This window comes from Mytilus californianus, unplaced genomic scaffold, assembly GCF_021869535.1.
Source record: "Mytilus californianus isolate M0D057914Y unplaced genomic scaffold, xbMytCali1.0.p SCAF_7, whole genome shotgun sequence".
NCBI lineage: Eukaryota > Metazoa > Mollusca > Bivalvia > Mytilida > Mytilidae > Mytilus > Mytilus californianus.
In genome coordinates, this window is record NW_026262723.1 from 23,112,739 (window position 1) to 23,125,849 (window position 13,111).

The following is a 13,111-nucleotide window of genomic DNA, read 5'->3' on the forward strand; positions in this document are numbered from 1 at the left end:
ACAGCAAACCCAACCAATAAAGGTCATTTAGAGGTATGCATTATCTACAGTGATGGACAAACATTTTACTGTAAATTCAGAAATTAATACGTGCATTTATTATTGCGATTTCTTGAAAATCAGCAAACGTATCTATGTAGCAGATATGATAATGTGAGTTCTTATTATTGTGATTCTCAATCAGTTGCATTATTCGCATTAATAAAAACCTCGCAATAATTTCTGAATTTACAGTACAATGTAGTTTTGGCCTAATTTCCATGCTCTACTGATTTGGTTAAAGTTAACATTCATACCTCTGACCATCTATTACATGATGTGCCATACAGTAAATGAGTATGTTCACAGTCAGAAAAAAGATTATCACTAAGACTTATATTTTACACTCGGCCAAATTTTTGTATAAATCAGCTTTCATCACATCATAATCATTTAGTAAAATTAAGAATGGAAATGGGGAATATGTCAAAGAGACAACAACCCAACCAAAAAGCAGACAACAGCCGAAGGCCACCAATGGGCTTCAATGCAGCGAGAAAATCCCGCACCCGGAGGTGGTCCTCAGCTGGCCCCTAAATAAAATTGTGTGCTAGTTCAGTGTGAAAATGGACGTCACACTAAACTCCAAAACATAAATTAAAAAAACATACTAGACTAACAAAGGCCAGAGGCTCCTGACTTGGGACAGGCACACATATGCAGTGGGGTTAAACATGTTTTGTGAGATATATCTAAGAATTTAATCCTCCTTAACTTTCAAATTTGTTGGTTTGAGCATTCTTGATATAAATGTAAATCTAGAAAAGCACTTTGGATGCACAAAATTTATAAAATGTTATTTTTATACGACTGCAAAAAAATTTTTGTGGTCGTATATTGGTATGACGTTGTCGTCGTCGTCCTGCGTCGTCCGAAGACACATTGGTTTTCGCACTCTAACTTTAGTTTAAGTGAATGGATCTCTATGAAATTTTACCACAAGGTTCATTACCACAAAAGGAAGGTTGGGATTGATTTTGGGGGTTATGGTACCAACAGTAAAGGAATTAGGGGCCAAAAATAAGCATTTTTGTAACTTCCAGACATAACTTGTGTTTAAGTGTATGGATCTCTCTGACATTGTACCACAAGGTTCCATATCACAAAAGGAATGCTGGGATTGATTTTGGGGTAATTGCCTCAAAATTTTAGGAATTAGGGGCCAAAAAAGGGGCAAAAACCAAGCATTTATCTAGTTTCATGACAATAACTTGTGTGTAAGTGTATGGATCTTTCTGAAATTGTACTACAAGGTTCCATATCACAAAGGGAAAGCTGGAATTGAGTTTGGGGGTAATTGCAGAAACGTTTAGGAATTGGAGGCCAAAAAGGGGCCAAAAATCAGCATTTTTTTAGTTTCCAGACAATAACTTGTGTTCAAGTTTATGGATCTCTCTGAAATTGTACTGCAAGGTACCATACCACAAATGGAAGGCTGGGATTGATGATGGGGATAATTGCCTCAATATTTTAGGAATTAGGGGCCAAAAAGGGGCAAAAAACAAGCATTTTTCTAGTTTCAGGACAATAACTTGTGTGTAAGTGTATGGATCTTTCTGAAATTGTACTACAAGGTTCCATATCACAAAGGGAAAGCTGGGTTTGAGTTTTGGGGTAATTGCCCTAAATGTTTAGGAATTTGGGGCCAAAAAGGGGCCAAAAAACACATTTTTCTAGTTTCCAGACAATAACTTGTGTTCAAGTGTATGGATCTCTCTGAAATTGTACTGCAAGGTACCATACCACAAAGGGAAGGCTGGGATTAATTTGAGGGTGATGAATCATAAGGGGGTTCAAAAAATTTTGGGGGGGGGATTTTTTTTTTTTTCCTTTTTTTTTCCTTTTTTCCTTTTTTTTTTCTTTTAAAATTTTCCATTTTAAGTTGGTTATTTCTGATTTGTATTTAAAAGCAAATAATAATGATATGGTAGGAGATACACACCAAACAGGATGTGTAAATTATTATATAATAAGTATTGTGCAATAGCAAGAAATTTTCAATTGCACAGTATTGCACAATAGCAAGAAATCTTCAATTGCACAGTATTGCTCAATAGCAAGAAATCTTCAATTGCACAGTATTGCGCAATAGCAAGAAATATCCAATAGCACAGTATGCGCAATAGCAAGAAATTGTCAATTGTACAGTATTGCGCAATAGCAAGAAATATTTAATTGCACAGTATTGTGCAAAAGAAGATACTTCATATAAATTGCTTATTTCTTGACCAATTTCAATGGGGTTTTATTCTTGAATTCTTGGGGTTCTTTAATATGCTGAATCTAACCGTGTATTTAGTTTTTGGATTTTATGCCCTGTTTTTAAATTGGTCCACATTTAGGTCCAAAGGGTCCAAAATTAAACTTTGTTTGATTTCATCAAAAATTGAATTATTGGGGTTCTTTGATATGCCAAATCTAACCGTGTATTTAGATTCTTAATTTTTGGTTCCGTTTTCAAATTGGTCTACATTAAGGTCCAAAGGGTCCAAAATTAAACTTAGTTTGATTTTAACAAAAATTGAATTCTTAGGGTTCTTTGATATGCTGAATCTAAACAAGTATTTAGATTTTTGATTATGGGCCCAGTTTTCAAGTTGGTCCAAATTGGGGTCCAAAATTAAACTTTGTTTGATTTCAACAAAAATTGAATATATGGGGTTCTTTGATATGCTGAATCTAACCATGTATTTAGATTTTTGATTTTTGGGCCCCGTTGTCAACTGTGTCCACATTGAGGTCAAAAGGGTCCAAAATTAAACTTTTTTTGATTTCATCAAAAATTGAATTCTTGGGGTTCTTTGATATGCTGAATCTAACCATGTATTTAGATTTTGGATATTGGACCATAATAGGTGAATGTCCAATTTAAAATTTTTAAGTTCTTAGACCACATTCATTCTGTGTCAGAAACCTATGCTGTGTCAAATATTTAATCACAATCCAAATGCAAAGCTGTATCAAGCTTGAATGTTGTGTCCATACTTGCCCCAACTGTTCAGGGTTCGACCTCTGCGGTCGTATCAAGCTGCGCCCTGCGGAGCATTTTATTTTATTCATTGTACTAGAACAATATGCTAACTTGATCTATAACATGTCATGGTGTAAACTATATAACAAATATCAAGTCAATATCTTCAAGCATGATGAAAAAAAGTGTGGAAAACTTATTATTTAAGTGAATTTTCGAAGTCCAAGGACCATAGCTCTGCACAAAATCATCAGAGCAGAAATTCAAACTTGATCTGTAACTTGTCATGATAAAACTATATACCAATTATCAAATCAATATCTTCAAGCATGACGAAAAAAAGTGAGGAAAACTGATTATTTGAGTGAATTTTCTAACTCCAAGGACCATAACTCTGCACAAAATCATCAGACCAGAACAAAATTCAAACTTGATCTGTAACTTGTTAACAAATGATAAAACTATATACCAATTAACAAATCGATATCTTCAAGTATGACGAAAAAAAGTATGGAAAACTGATTTGCCGGACTGATGGATGGACCGACAGACGTTGTGAAAAACTAAAGTCCCCTTTGACTTATTCGGTAGGGGACTAAAAACAGACCAAAACACAAAAACTTAACATTAACCAATGAACCATGAAAATGAGGTCAAGGTCAGATGACACCGGCAAGACAGACATGTACACCTTACAATCATTCCATAAACCAAATATAGTTGACCTATTGCTTACAGTACTTGAAAAACAAACCAAAACACATAAACTTAACATTGACCAATGAACCATTCAAATGAGGTAGACATTGCAAGGAACCCATGTACCAAATATCGTTATCCTATTACTCATAATAAGTGAGAAATTCACATGACGAAAAAACTTTAATTTTTTTTCAAGCAGTCACTGAACCATATAAATGAGGTCAAGGACAATGGGCATATGACTGAAGGAATCTTTGTAACATAAGGTATCTGCATAAAAGGTATGAATCATCCAGGTCTTCTACCTTCTGAAATATAACGCTTTATAAAAATAGTTTATGCCGGATAGTAATACCCATGTCTTGCATACTGCAACTTTTGTCGCATGCGAGACATCCCCTCCTCCCTCTTTTGCCAACCAAGATGGCAGACAGTTAAAAATAGAACATGGGATAAAATTTAAGTTTTGTCTATTATTTTGAAAACCGCTATCAATAGAGAAAATCTTACAGGGGCAAAAATGTTCAGAATGTTGAGCTCTGCCTATTATCTATTTACTTCAAAACTGTCCAGACAATTTCTTAAAGGAGTTATTGCCCAAAAATTACGAATTTTACTACTTTTTTTTGATTTTGCCTATTATCTTGAAAACTATAATAGATAGAGAGAAACTTCAAGCAGCAAAATTGATCAGCAAGACAAGATCTTCAAATAAGTTAATAAAGCAGAAATCGTCAATCGATTCCTTATTAAAGTTATTACCCTTTAATGACAATTTTTACCATTGTTTTTTTTTTGCCTAAAATCTTAAAAACTACAATAGATAAATAGAAACTTAAAACAGCATAAGTGATTAGCAAGACCAGATCTACAAATAAGTCTAATAGCTAAATTCTTCAGTCATCTGGTTATTGAAGTTATTGCTCTTTAATGACCTTTTTTACAATTTTTTTTTCTGTTTTTGCCTATTATCTTGAAAACTTTAAAAGATAGATAGAAACTTTAGATAACAAAAATGATCAGCAAGACAAGATCTACAATCAGGTCACATTCTACAAAAAAAAGTTAGTAGAAAGGAGTGATTGCCCTTAAATAGCGATTTTTTTTACCCTCTTGTGTTTTGGGCAAAAACTAAATAAGATAGAAACTGTAAACAGTAGTCTACAATGTTAAAGATGCACATAGACCTAGGTGAGCGACACAGGCTCTTAACTAGTTATATAGGTTCATTTTAACCTACTTTTTCATTAGTTTTATTTACCACAAGAGTGCACACGCCTTCTTTACTGACCATTGATTTAATGTTGATAATCCTAAATATAAAGCTTCACTACAACTATCACATTAACCTAATATAGTTGACCTATTGCATATAGTATAAGAAAAACAGACCAAAACACAAAAACTTAACTTTAACCACTGAACCATGAAAATGAGGTCAAGGTCAGATGACACCTTCCAGTTGGACATGTACACCTTACAATCATTCCATACACCAAATAAAGTAGACCTATTGCTTATAGTATCTGAGATATGGACTTGACCACGAAAACTTAACCTTGATCAATGATCCATGAAATGAGGTTGAGGTAAAGTGAAAACTGTCTGACAGGCATGAGGACCTTGCAAGGTTTGCACATACCAAATATAGTTATCCTACTACTCAAAATAAGAGCGATATTAAGAATACTAATAATCTTAACTTTTTTTTCATGTAGTCACTGAACCATGAAAATGAGGTCAAGGACAATGGACATATGACAGACGGAAACTTCATAACATAAGGCATCTATATACAAAGTATGAAGGATCCAGGTCTTCTACCTTCTGAAATATTAAGCTTTAAAGAAGTTAATTAACACTGCCGCCGCCAAAAGATCACTATCCCTATATCGAGCTTTCTGCAACAGAAGTTGCAGGCTCGACAAAAACCAGAGGTGTCAGTGCAACATGAATGCCACTGCCTGCAGCCTTATCAATAAATGTAGGTTTCCGGGAATTCAATTAAAAGGATAGTTGTATCAGGGACATACACTGGCATCTTTGTTCATAGGTTTAAACAAAGAAAATCATTATGTACTTGTTAAATGGGAAAAATTGGTCAAATAGAATGACAAGATATCACCGGCTATTTAAATTTGACCTGGAATCCCACAAATAGTTGCTAAATCAGAACAAAATGCAAAGTTTATCTCTTGGTTGTCATTATACCCTAACACACTGAAAGTCAGCTCTGGATCTGTAGTCACAGAAAAAAAGTGAGGTTAAGTACAACTTTCAGCAGGTCCAAAAGCCAAAATTCTGCTAAAAGTGAGTCAACAGGAACAAAAATCAAACTCTATCTGTAAGACATCATTATCAAAATCATATCATATCAGTAGGCATACATAAAAATGGTCTGGACAACAATTTGATTTCTTATATTTATTAATGCCTTTGCAGCCTTATTTCCATTAATGCCACTGTAGACCTTATTTTAATTAATGTTACTGTAGACCTTGTGCTCTTTAATGCCACCATCCATAGACCTGATGTTCATTCCAGCCAACTTAGCATTTTTGTTTGCTTATAGTTTTTACATAAATCAGGTCAATGGTTTTCTCTTTTGAATTATTTTACATTTTGTCATGCCTGGGCCTTTTAACGCTTACTCTTCATTGTAAGTTTTGCCTATTGTTGAAGGCTGTATGTTGACCTATAGTTGCTTTAATCCACACCAATGACAACAATGCTGCATCCTGATCATCATTCAAAATAGGCTGATCAGAATCAAAGAATGCCTCTTGAAGTCATATATCTCATTAGATTGGAAAAAAATAAAGAATTTGTGTAAAGGACCTTCCATACAATGTTTCTGCCAAATTTGGTTCAAAATGGCATAATGGTTTCAGAAGAAAAGATGAAAATTGTCTCTTAATATGCATGGCAGATGCAAATTGACAAACAAAAGCACACATGAGCGAGGTTAGCTAAAAATTGTTACTTTGTAAGTAGAAGGGAAAAAAAATTAGAGTAAGACAACATTTTACCAAAGAAGACTATAATAATCACATAATAATAAGATTGGATCATCTTTATTTTTCATGATTACATTTGCATAACATTTCAAATTTCTTTATTATTTGTATACTTATTTAAAAATGATTTTCTCCAATTACTGTATCTTATAAAATAAAATAAAATTCAGAGAATAATGAAATATATCTTTTTATGTATTCCCTGATATATGAGTGACTTCATCTATTGTGTCTTATAAAATCAAATAAAATCCAAAGAATAATGAATTATGCCTTACTACGATGACATTAAAATGAAAATGATTATTAAAATCTGTGTAATGCTTACTCATTAGTTGAACATGGTTAATCAAAATACACAGATAAAATGAAATAATGAGATCTTGTGAGTGGCTATAGTTATTGAATAATACCATTAAATTAGTTCTATTTGTAAAGCCAGTTTGTGTAAGTTTTTTTTGGGGGGGATTTGTTTTTACACATATTTTTTTCAGACCTTCATTATAGAAATATTACAATTTTTAAATATAACGTAATTACAACTGAATGCACCAGTCTGTTCTTGTAATTTTTTAATTGTTTTAATTTCTGGTACAAAACTTATTTATAACTTGAGTACTGGCATATGAATTTACACTACTTCTGTGACAGATTATGTTCAATACAGGTTTAATAAAATACAACAATAAAAATATCCATGTTATAATTAAACCCACTTTTGTGTATAATGCACACTTATTACATTTACAAACAATGAACACACAACTTTTATTCAGTAACTTTCAAACTATAAAACTTTATCACATTTTTGAAAATATGTATTTTCCATTACTTACTTTCCTTTCATACACACAGAAATCATTGACTCAACCAGCTTGACACACTTGTCCATTACTACTTAATCCTATTTTAAGAAATGATCCCTATTGTTTAATACTTTATATAATTTCAATTGGAACTGGTAACTCACATCTTAATTCATTTCAGTTCTTTACCTTTATAAATTCATTTGCATTTAAAAAAAAAAAAAAACTAAATTTATTATTTTAGTACCAATCACTAAGGGACACTTATAATATTACATTAATACATTCTATTCAGCAATTAAACACGTTCATTTTCACACATTATCATTATTTCTCTCTTAGTCAAGACATTTACACATTCACAACGTACTAAAGTACAAATATTCAAACAGTTTCCTTATACACAAAAAAAACTTTCAACAGATAATTAAAAGCTCACAACATACAGACACTTACAAAATACAGACGCTTACAAAATTCCACAATATATTATAACATGTATTATGACTAGGTTATATATGAGTATATTACATTGTGAGCAAATCATGCTAATACTTGAAAGAAATAGAGAATTTCTACATATTTGTAAACAGAAGAAAATCTCAACCAACTAACAATAGGGTTTTGTTATAAATTATTTGGAAACCATATTTCTTGTCCAGTTCTTTTAATAAAAGTCTTCGGAGAACAGTATATGGCTATTTCCCCTCATTTCATGATCTTACAGTGAATTCTATACAACTTTCTGCAGTTCCCATGATTAAGATGAATATTGTAATGTCATTGTCATGTTTTTGGTGAGATTTTCTATCATGTTTTACTATGGCCCTATTTTACGAAAGTTAACCACTAACACTAGAAATCATTTATATACTAAGCAATAATTGTTTAAGTTGTCAATTCTTCTTAAATTTTATTGCTATTGTCCAATGAATCTTTGAGGTCAGCCCGACTTCAAAAAAAAAAGGTAGATATCTAAACAGTTTTGATTTGTGTAAGCCTTGTATAATTTATAAATACAAACAAGCAAGCTTCTCTTATCAGACTTACTTATATCACATGTTTTAATTTGGTTAGTTAAAAAGAAAAATCAACCAGTTTGCCTTCCAACATGGTGACCAAGGTGATTAACTCACACTTAAATTATGTTGAAAACTATGAACAATGACTTCAACACTGTTTGAATATCTCTTGATAAAACCTTAATTGAACTGACTAGTCACCAAAAAACTTGAATAACACATAAATTGGTTGTATAGAAGATAATTTGCCGTTTCAGAATCTAATGTATTCTGGTTAATATTTACAAAAGTGTATAACAAGATGTCGTGATTGGTCAAAACCGTCCTCAACAATGGAAATTCAACCAATGACGTAACGTTATTTTCATTTTTGGGTTCAAACAATAAAATTACCCAGAGTCCTTTAGATTCAGAAACTGCCAGTTAACAATGAACATGTTACCCTGAAAAATAATATCATACTTCTCATCATCTATATCAGAGAAATCACACAGAAACTATCTACAAGAATTCCTACCACTCTACAAAACGTCAAAAGTACCATAGAAATTTTAATCAGATTCTACAACTTGATGTGTAAAATGTAATAATCTCTTCTTGAGACGGGTAGATAATTGAAAAAAAAAACAATCAAGCATGATGAAATTTTGTTTAGCAATTTTAAGCAGTGATAGACTTGTTTTTTAAATAATTCATTTGTACTCAATGTAATGAATTGGCAGAGTCTGATGTTCTCTGTGAGTCAAATTCCAACATTAATGATATAATATTCATGGTTAAACAAATATCTATATACATAATTAAAAATAAAACAACTGCACTGTTTAATAACTGCTTTTATGAGAAACAACTTGGGTTACCATTCAACTTTTCCATGAACATAAAATTCATATGATGTTTATCTTAACATAAGATAATAATAACTAGATTCCTGAGTTTCTCTGCTATCAGTAATTTTTTTTACCAAGAATGTATGAATTTAAGACAAACTCAAAAAAGCATGTTTCAGATTTCAGTTTTAAAAAATAGGAAAGGATCTATTTTGTTATTTTTGTTTTAATAGCTAATAAAAGAAATCCTACTTATTTATTCTAAAAAAATAATGAAAATAATGACTTTTAAATACTTTACCAAAAATTGTCAACGAACTCTAAGGATATACATATATAACAAAGCTTGAGAGACCAGAAACACACTTATCTATTTTATATTTTGGCCTTTTATCACAATTGATTAGAATCTGAAGGCAACCTGTATCACAATGGAAGACAAGGTTTTTTCCATAAATTTATAAAATGTCTCGAACATTTGCAGTTATAAAAAAGCTGTACATGACTATACAGGTCTAAAAGCTTCTAAACAATAAACCTGATATACAACTGTGAGTTACATAAATATACACCTATATTTACAATATATACATGTATCTTTTTATAAAGATGTCTTTATTTTTGGTGTAGCACCTTCTTCCTTCTAGCTGCCAGCATGTCATAGAATGGATTTTCACTAATACTAGCTCTGAAACAGAATATATAACAGTTTTATATGCAATTAATTGAATCCAGGAGTTCGACTTATTGTTAGAGACATAACTTTTAACAAACACAAGTACATTTATGTCAACCACTTTCATTATTACATACCAAAATTCTAAGTTACCCAGCTTTTAATTCTGTTTCACATGGGCTTGAAAAGCATTGATGAAAATAACGTTTACAGATTTCAAACTACAATAGATTTCCCCATATGCGAAAATAATAGCCTTTTTCAAAACAAATAATTATGACAGTAATTTTAAAATCTAAATAAAATGTTGACACAAGAGAAATGTCTCGCCTGTCGGCATAAAATTCAGAAAAAGACATCTGATGGACAGCAATATGGTTTATTAATTCAGTCGCTGGACCATAATATAGTGGGCAGGGCCTGAAAATAATCGTCAAACTGATTTGAACTGATAGTAATGCAACTTCATACAAAATATCATTGATCTATCACAAGTAGATCCTATCAAACTATGAAAATTTGCTAATCATTTCAAAGTTGACCATGACCTAGGGGGAAGGGCCCCGAAATAGTCATCAAACTGATACGTACTGATAGTAATGCAACTTTATATTAAATATCAATGATCTATCACAAGTAGTTCCTATTAAACTAACTTAAGCAGAAAACTTAACAATTGTTGACGCTGTCGCCGGAAAAGCAATCCCTATGTTTCGCTTTCCCCGACTTTCATTGCAGGCGAGATAAAAATATAGGTTCCTGTTGCTCTTCTTAACACAATCTGCACCCACCTCCCTTGCCTAACACAATCTGCACCCACCTCCCTTGCCTAACACAATCTTCACCCACCTCCCTTGCCTAACACAATCTGCACCCACCTTCCTTGCCTAACACAATCTGCCCCCACCTCCCTTTCCTATCAATTCTGCACTTAAAAATATGTGTCTTGTCACAGCTTAGAAAGGACTTCTCAGGTCCTTAGGGCTAAGAAAAATACATTATTATGCCTTTGGTATAACTCGGAGTGCACAAAGTGTTTAGTAATAAAAAATATTGGGTCCACACAACCACAAATCAGCCATACTCTTAATTCTGAATATCATGTTATCTTCATGAAATGGCTGCACCCACAAGACCTTATGGTTTATAGTAACCTACAATCCCATTACTGATATAGAGTTGTCTCTCTTAACCAAGGTCTACCCGATCAAGTTGAAATAACTTACAAGCTATCTTGATCTTGCTGTAGGGTGTGATTCAGTGATCTTCAAGAAATTGTCAAGGTGAAGAAAATCCCTTAAAGTTCCCTGGCAAACCAAAAAATTCAAATAAGTATTTATAAACTGCTTCTCCGATATCCGATCAATAAATTGTCAAGACATTGTTATCAATGATACTACTTACTTTATACATCTGATCCATTCATCTTTGTCATCTTTAGTGGCTGCAGACATCCTATATACACTATGTTTTCCTACAAAGACAGTGTTGATAATATAAGTTTACAATCTACTAAAACATTCTTAACTACAAATGAAATAGAATGTAAACACTGTCATTAAAATGTCATTGTCTAATTTCCATTCCACAAAATTAAAATTGAACCAAAACTTTTTGGTCAAATCTGCCAACATATCCAAATGCTAGGCCAGGGTTTTTTAATTTATAGCTGGTTTACAGATTTTTACGGTGATTATAATAAGTTTGTTCTGTTTTGTGTCATCTTTCTGAAAGGTTTTAGTTGAAAACATTTTTCATCAGCTGTTTTAAATGTCATTGACCTTATACTGGTTTGTATTGTAAGAATGCTGTCTCATTGATGTGTCCCAATACCTCATATTCAACAAAGACGCAAACGTTATAAGATGACTTATCTATATACCTTCTACCACTTTGCCTTCTTTGTCCATTTTACATGCTTTGATGATGTCTTGTACTGGTGTATACAGCTCAAAACAATTAGGTTTGTTCGCTTTCTCTGTTGGTACCTCACGGACCTGTATATTCTCTAGAGGTATAATTCCTTTAGGCTCTTTGTCCTAGAAAAGTATATTATAATACATAACATTCTTTTAAATAGCTATTGAAAAAATCAAAATAGAATTTATCATTTCAGAGAAATTGATAGCAGATGAATACTGTAAATTCAAAAATTATTGTGAGGTTTTTAATAATGCAAATAATGCGACTGGGTGGGTATCGCAATAATAAAAACTCGCATTCTGATATCTGAAACATAGACCTGTATGAACTTTTTTTTCGAAATCGCAAAAATAAAACTCACATTTTTGTCCATTCTTAAAAAATCGCAATAATAAATGCACCCAATAATTTCTGAATTTACAGTAGTGTAAGCTGTAAAAGAATACTCAGTAGTAGTGGAAAGTTATTGTTCAGAACCTGCAAGGGAATACTCAAAAAAACTAAAACAGAACTACTGCTAGTAAAGTTCACAAAATAATGCCAATGCCCCTTGAAGTCCATAATTTGCTAAGGGAAACTCAAATAAAATTTCGGATATAAAAATTCTAGTAGGTGTACAATGGCATTATATAAATATTCTGTGAAAAGTTCATTAAAATTTAGTTTGAGTTTTAGAAGAGGAAGAAGATACAAATGTGTACTATAAAAGTTCATGTCATTCCGAAGTAAATCCCAAAATTTATTAAGTTGGAAGATATGACTTGGATGGGGCAAAGCACATCACGATTAGGATTCTGTGAAACAAACAAAATTCTGTCATGTGGTTCATGAGCAGTGGCAGGCAGATACAACAGTGGGGTAGAAGGACGGACATCCTAATCACTACATACCAACCACTTCAAAAAGTGGAAAAGAACAATACTGTAAACCGCACGATTATTGTTGAAATAAACTTGCAACATGGATAGTGTACCACAACCGCAAAATGTAACCAATTCACCACAACTTCAACCATGCCCTACATGTGCGACTACCATACATCTTTAATACAACATTCCCGACGCAATTGGAAGTAGTACCTCTTTCCGAGTGAAACCTTTTGGAATGGTACGGAATGTCCTGTGA

General features: G+C 32.4%; 1 protein-coding gene across 6 annotated transcripts in view; it reads right to left on the reverse strand.

Annotated features, from left to right (window-relative positions):
- Positions 1-6,770: 6,770 nt before the first annotated feature.
- The window catches only part of LOC127708089 (cytohesin-1-like), a 40,310-nt gene continuing 33,969 nt past the window's right edge, over positions 6,771-13,111 (reverse strand). For 4 of the 6 annotated variants that reach the window (XM_052212909.1, XM_052212910.1, XM_052212906.1 and 1 more), the window contains 3 exons: positions 11,946-12,102; positions 11,468-11,537; positions 6,771-10,075 (listed from right to left, as the gene is read on the reverse strand). In XM_052212909.1, coding sequence (XP_052068869.1) covers positions 10,003-10,075; positions 11,468-11,537; positions 11,946-12,102 — 300 coding nt within the window. In that variant the 3' untranslated portion in view covers positions 6,771-10,002. Of the gene's footprint in view, positions 10,076-11,463; positions 11,538-11,945; positions 12,103-13,111 lie in introns of those variants that run through there. The other 2 variants (XM_052212911.1, XM_052212908.1) reach the window with 1 other exon arrangement.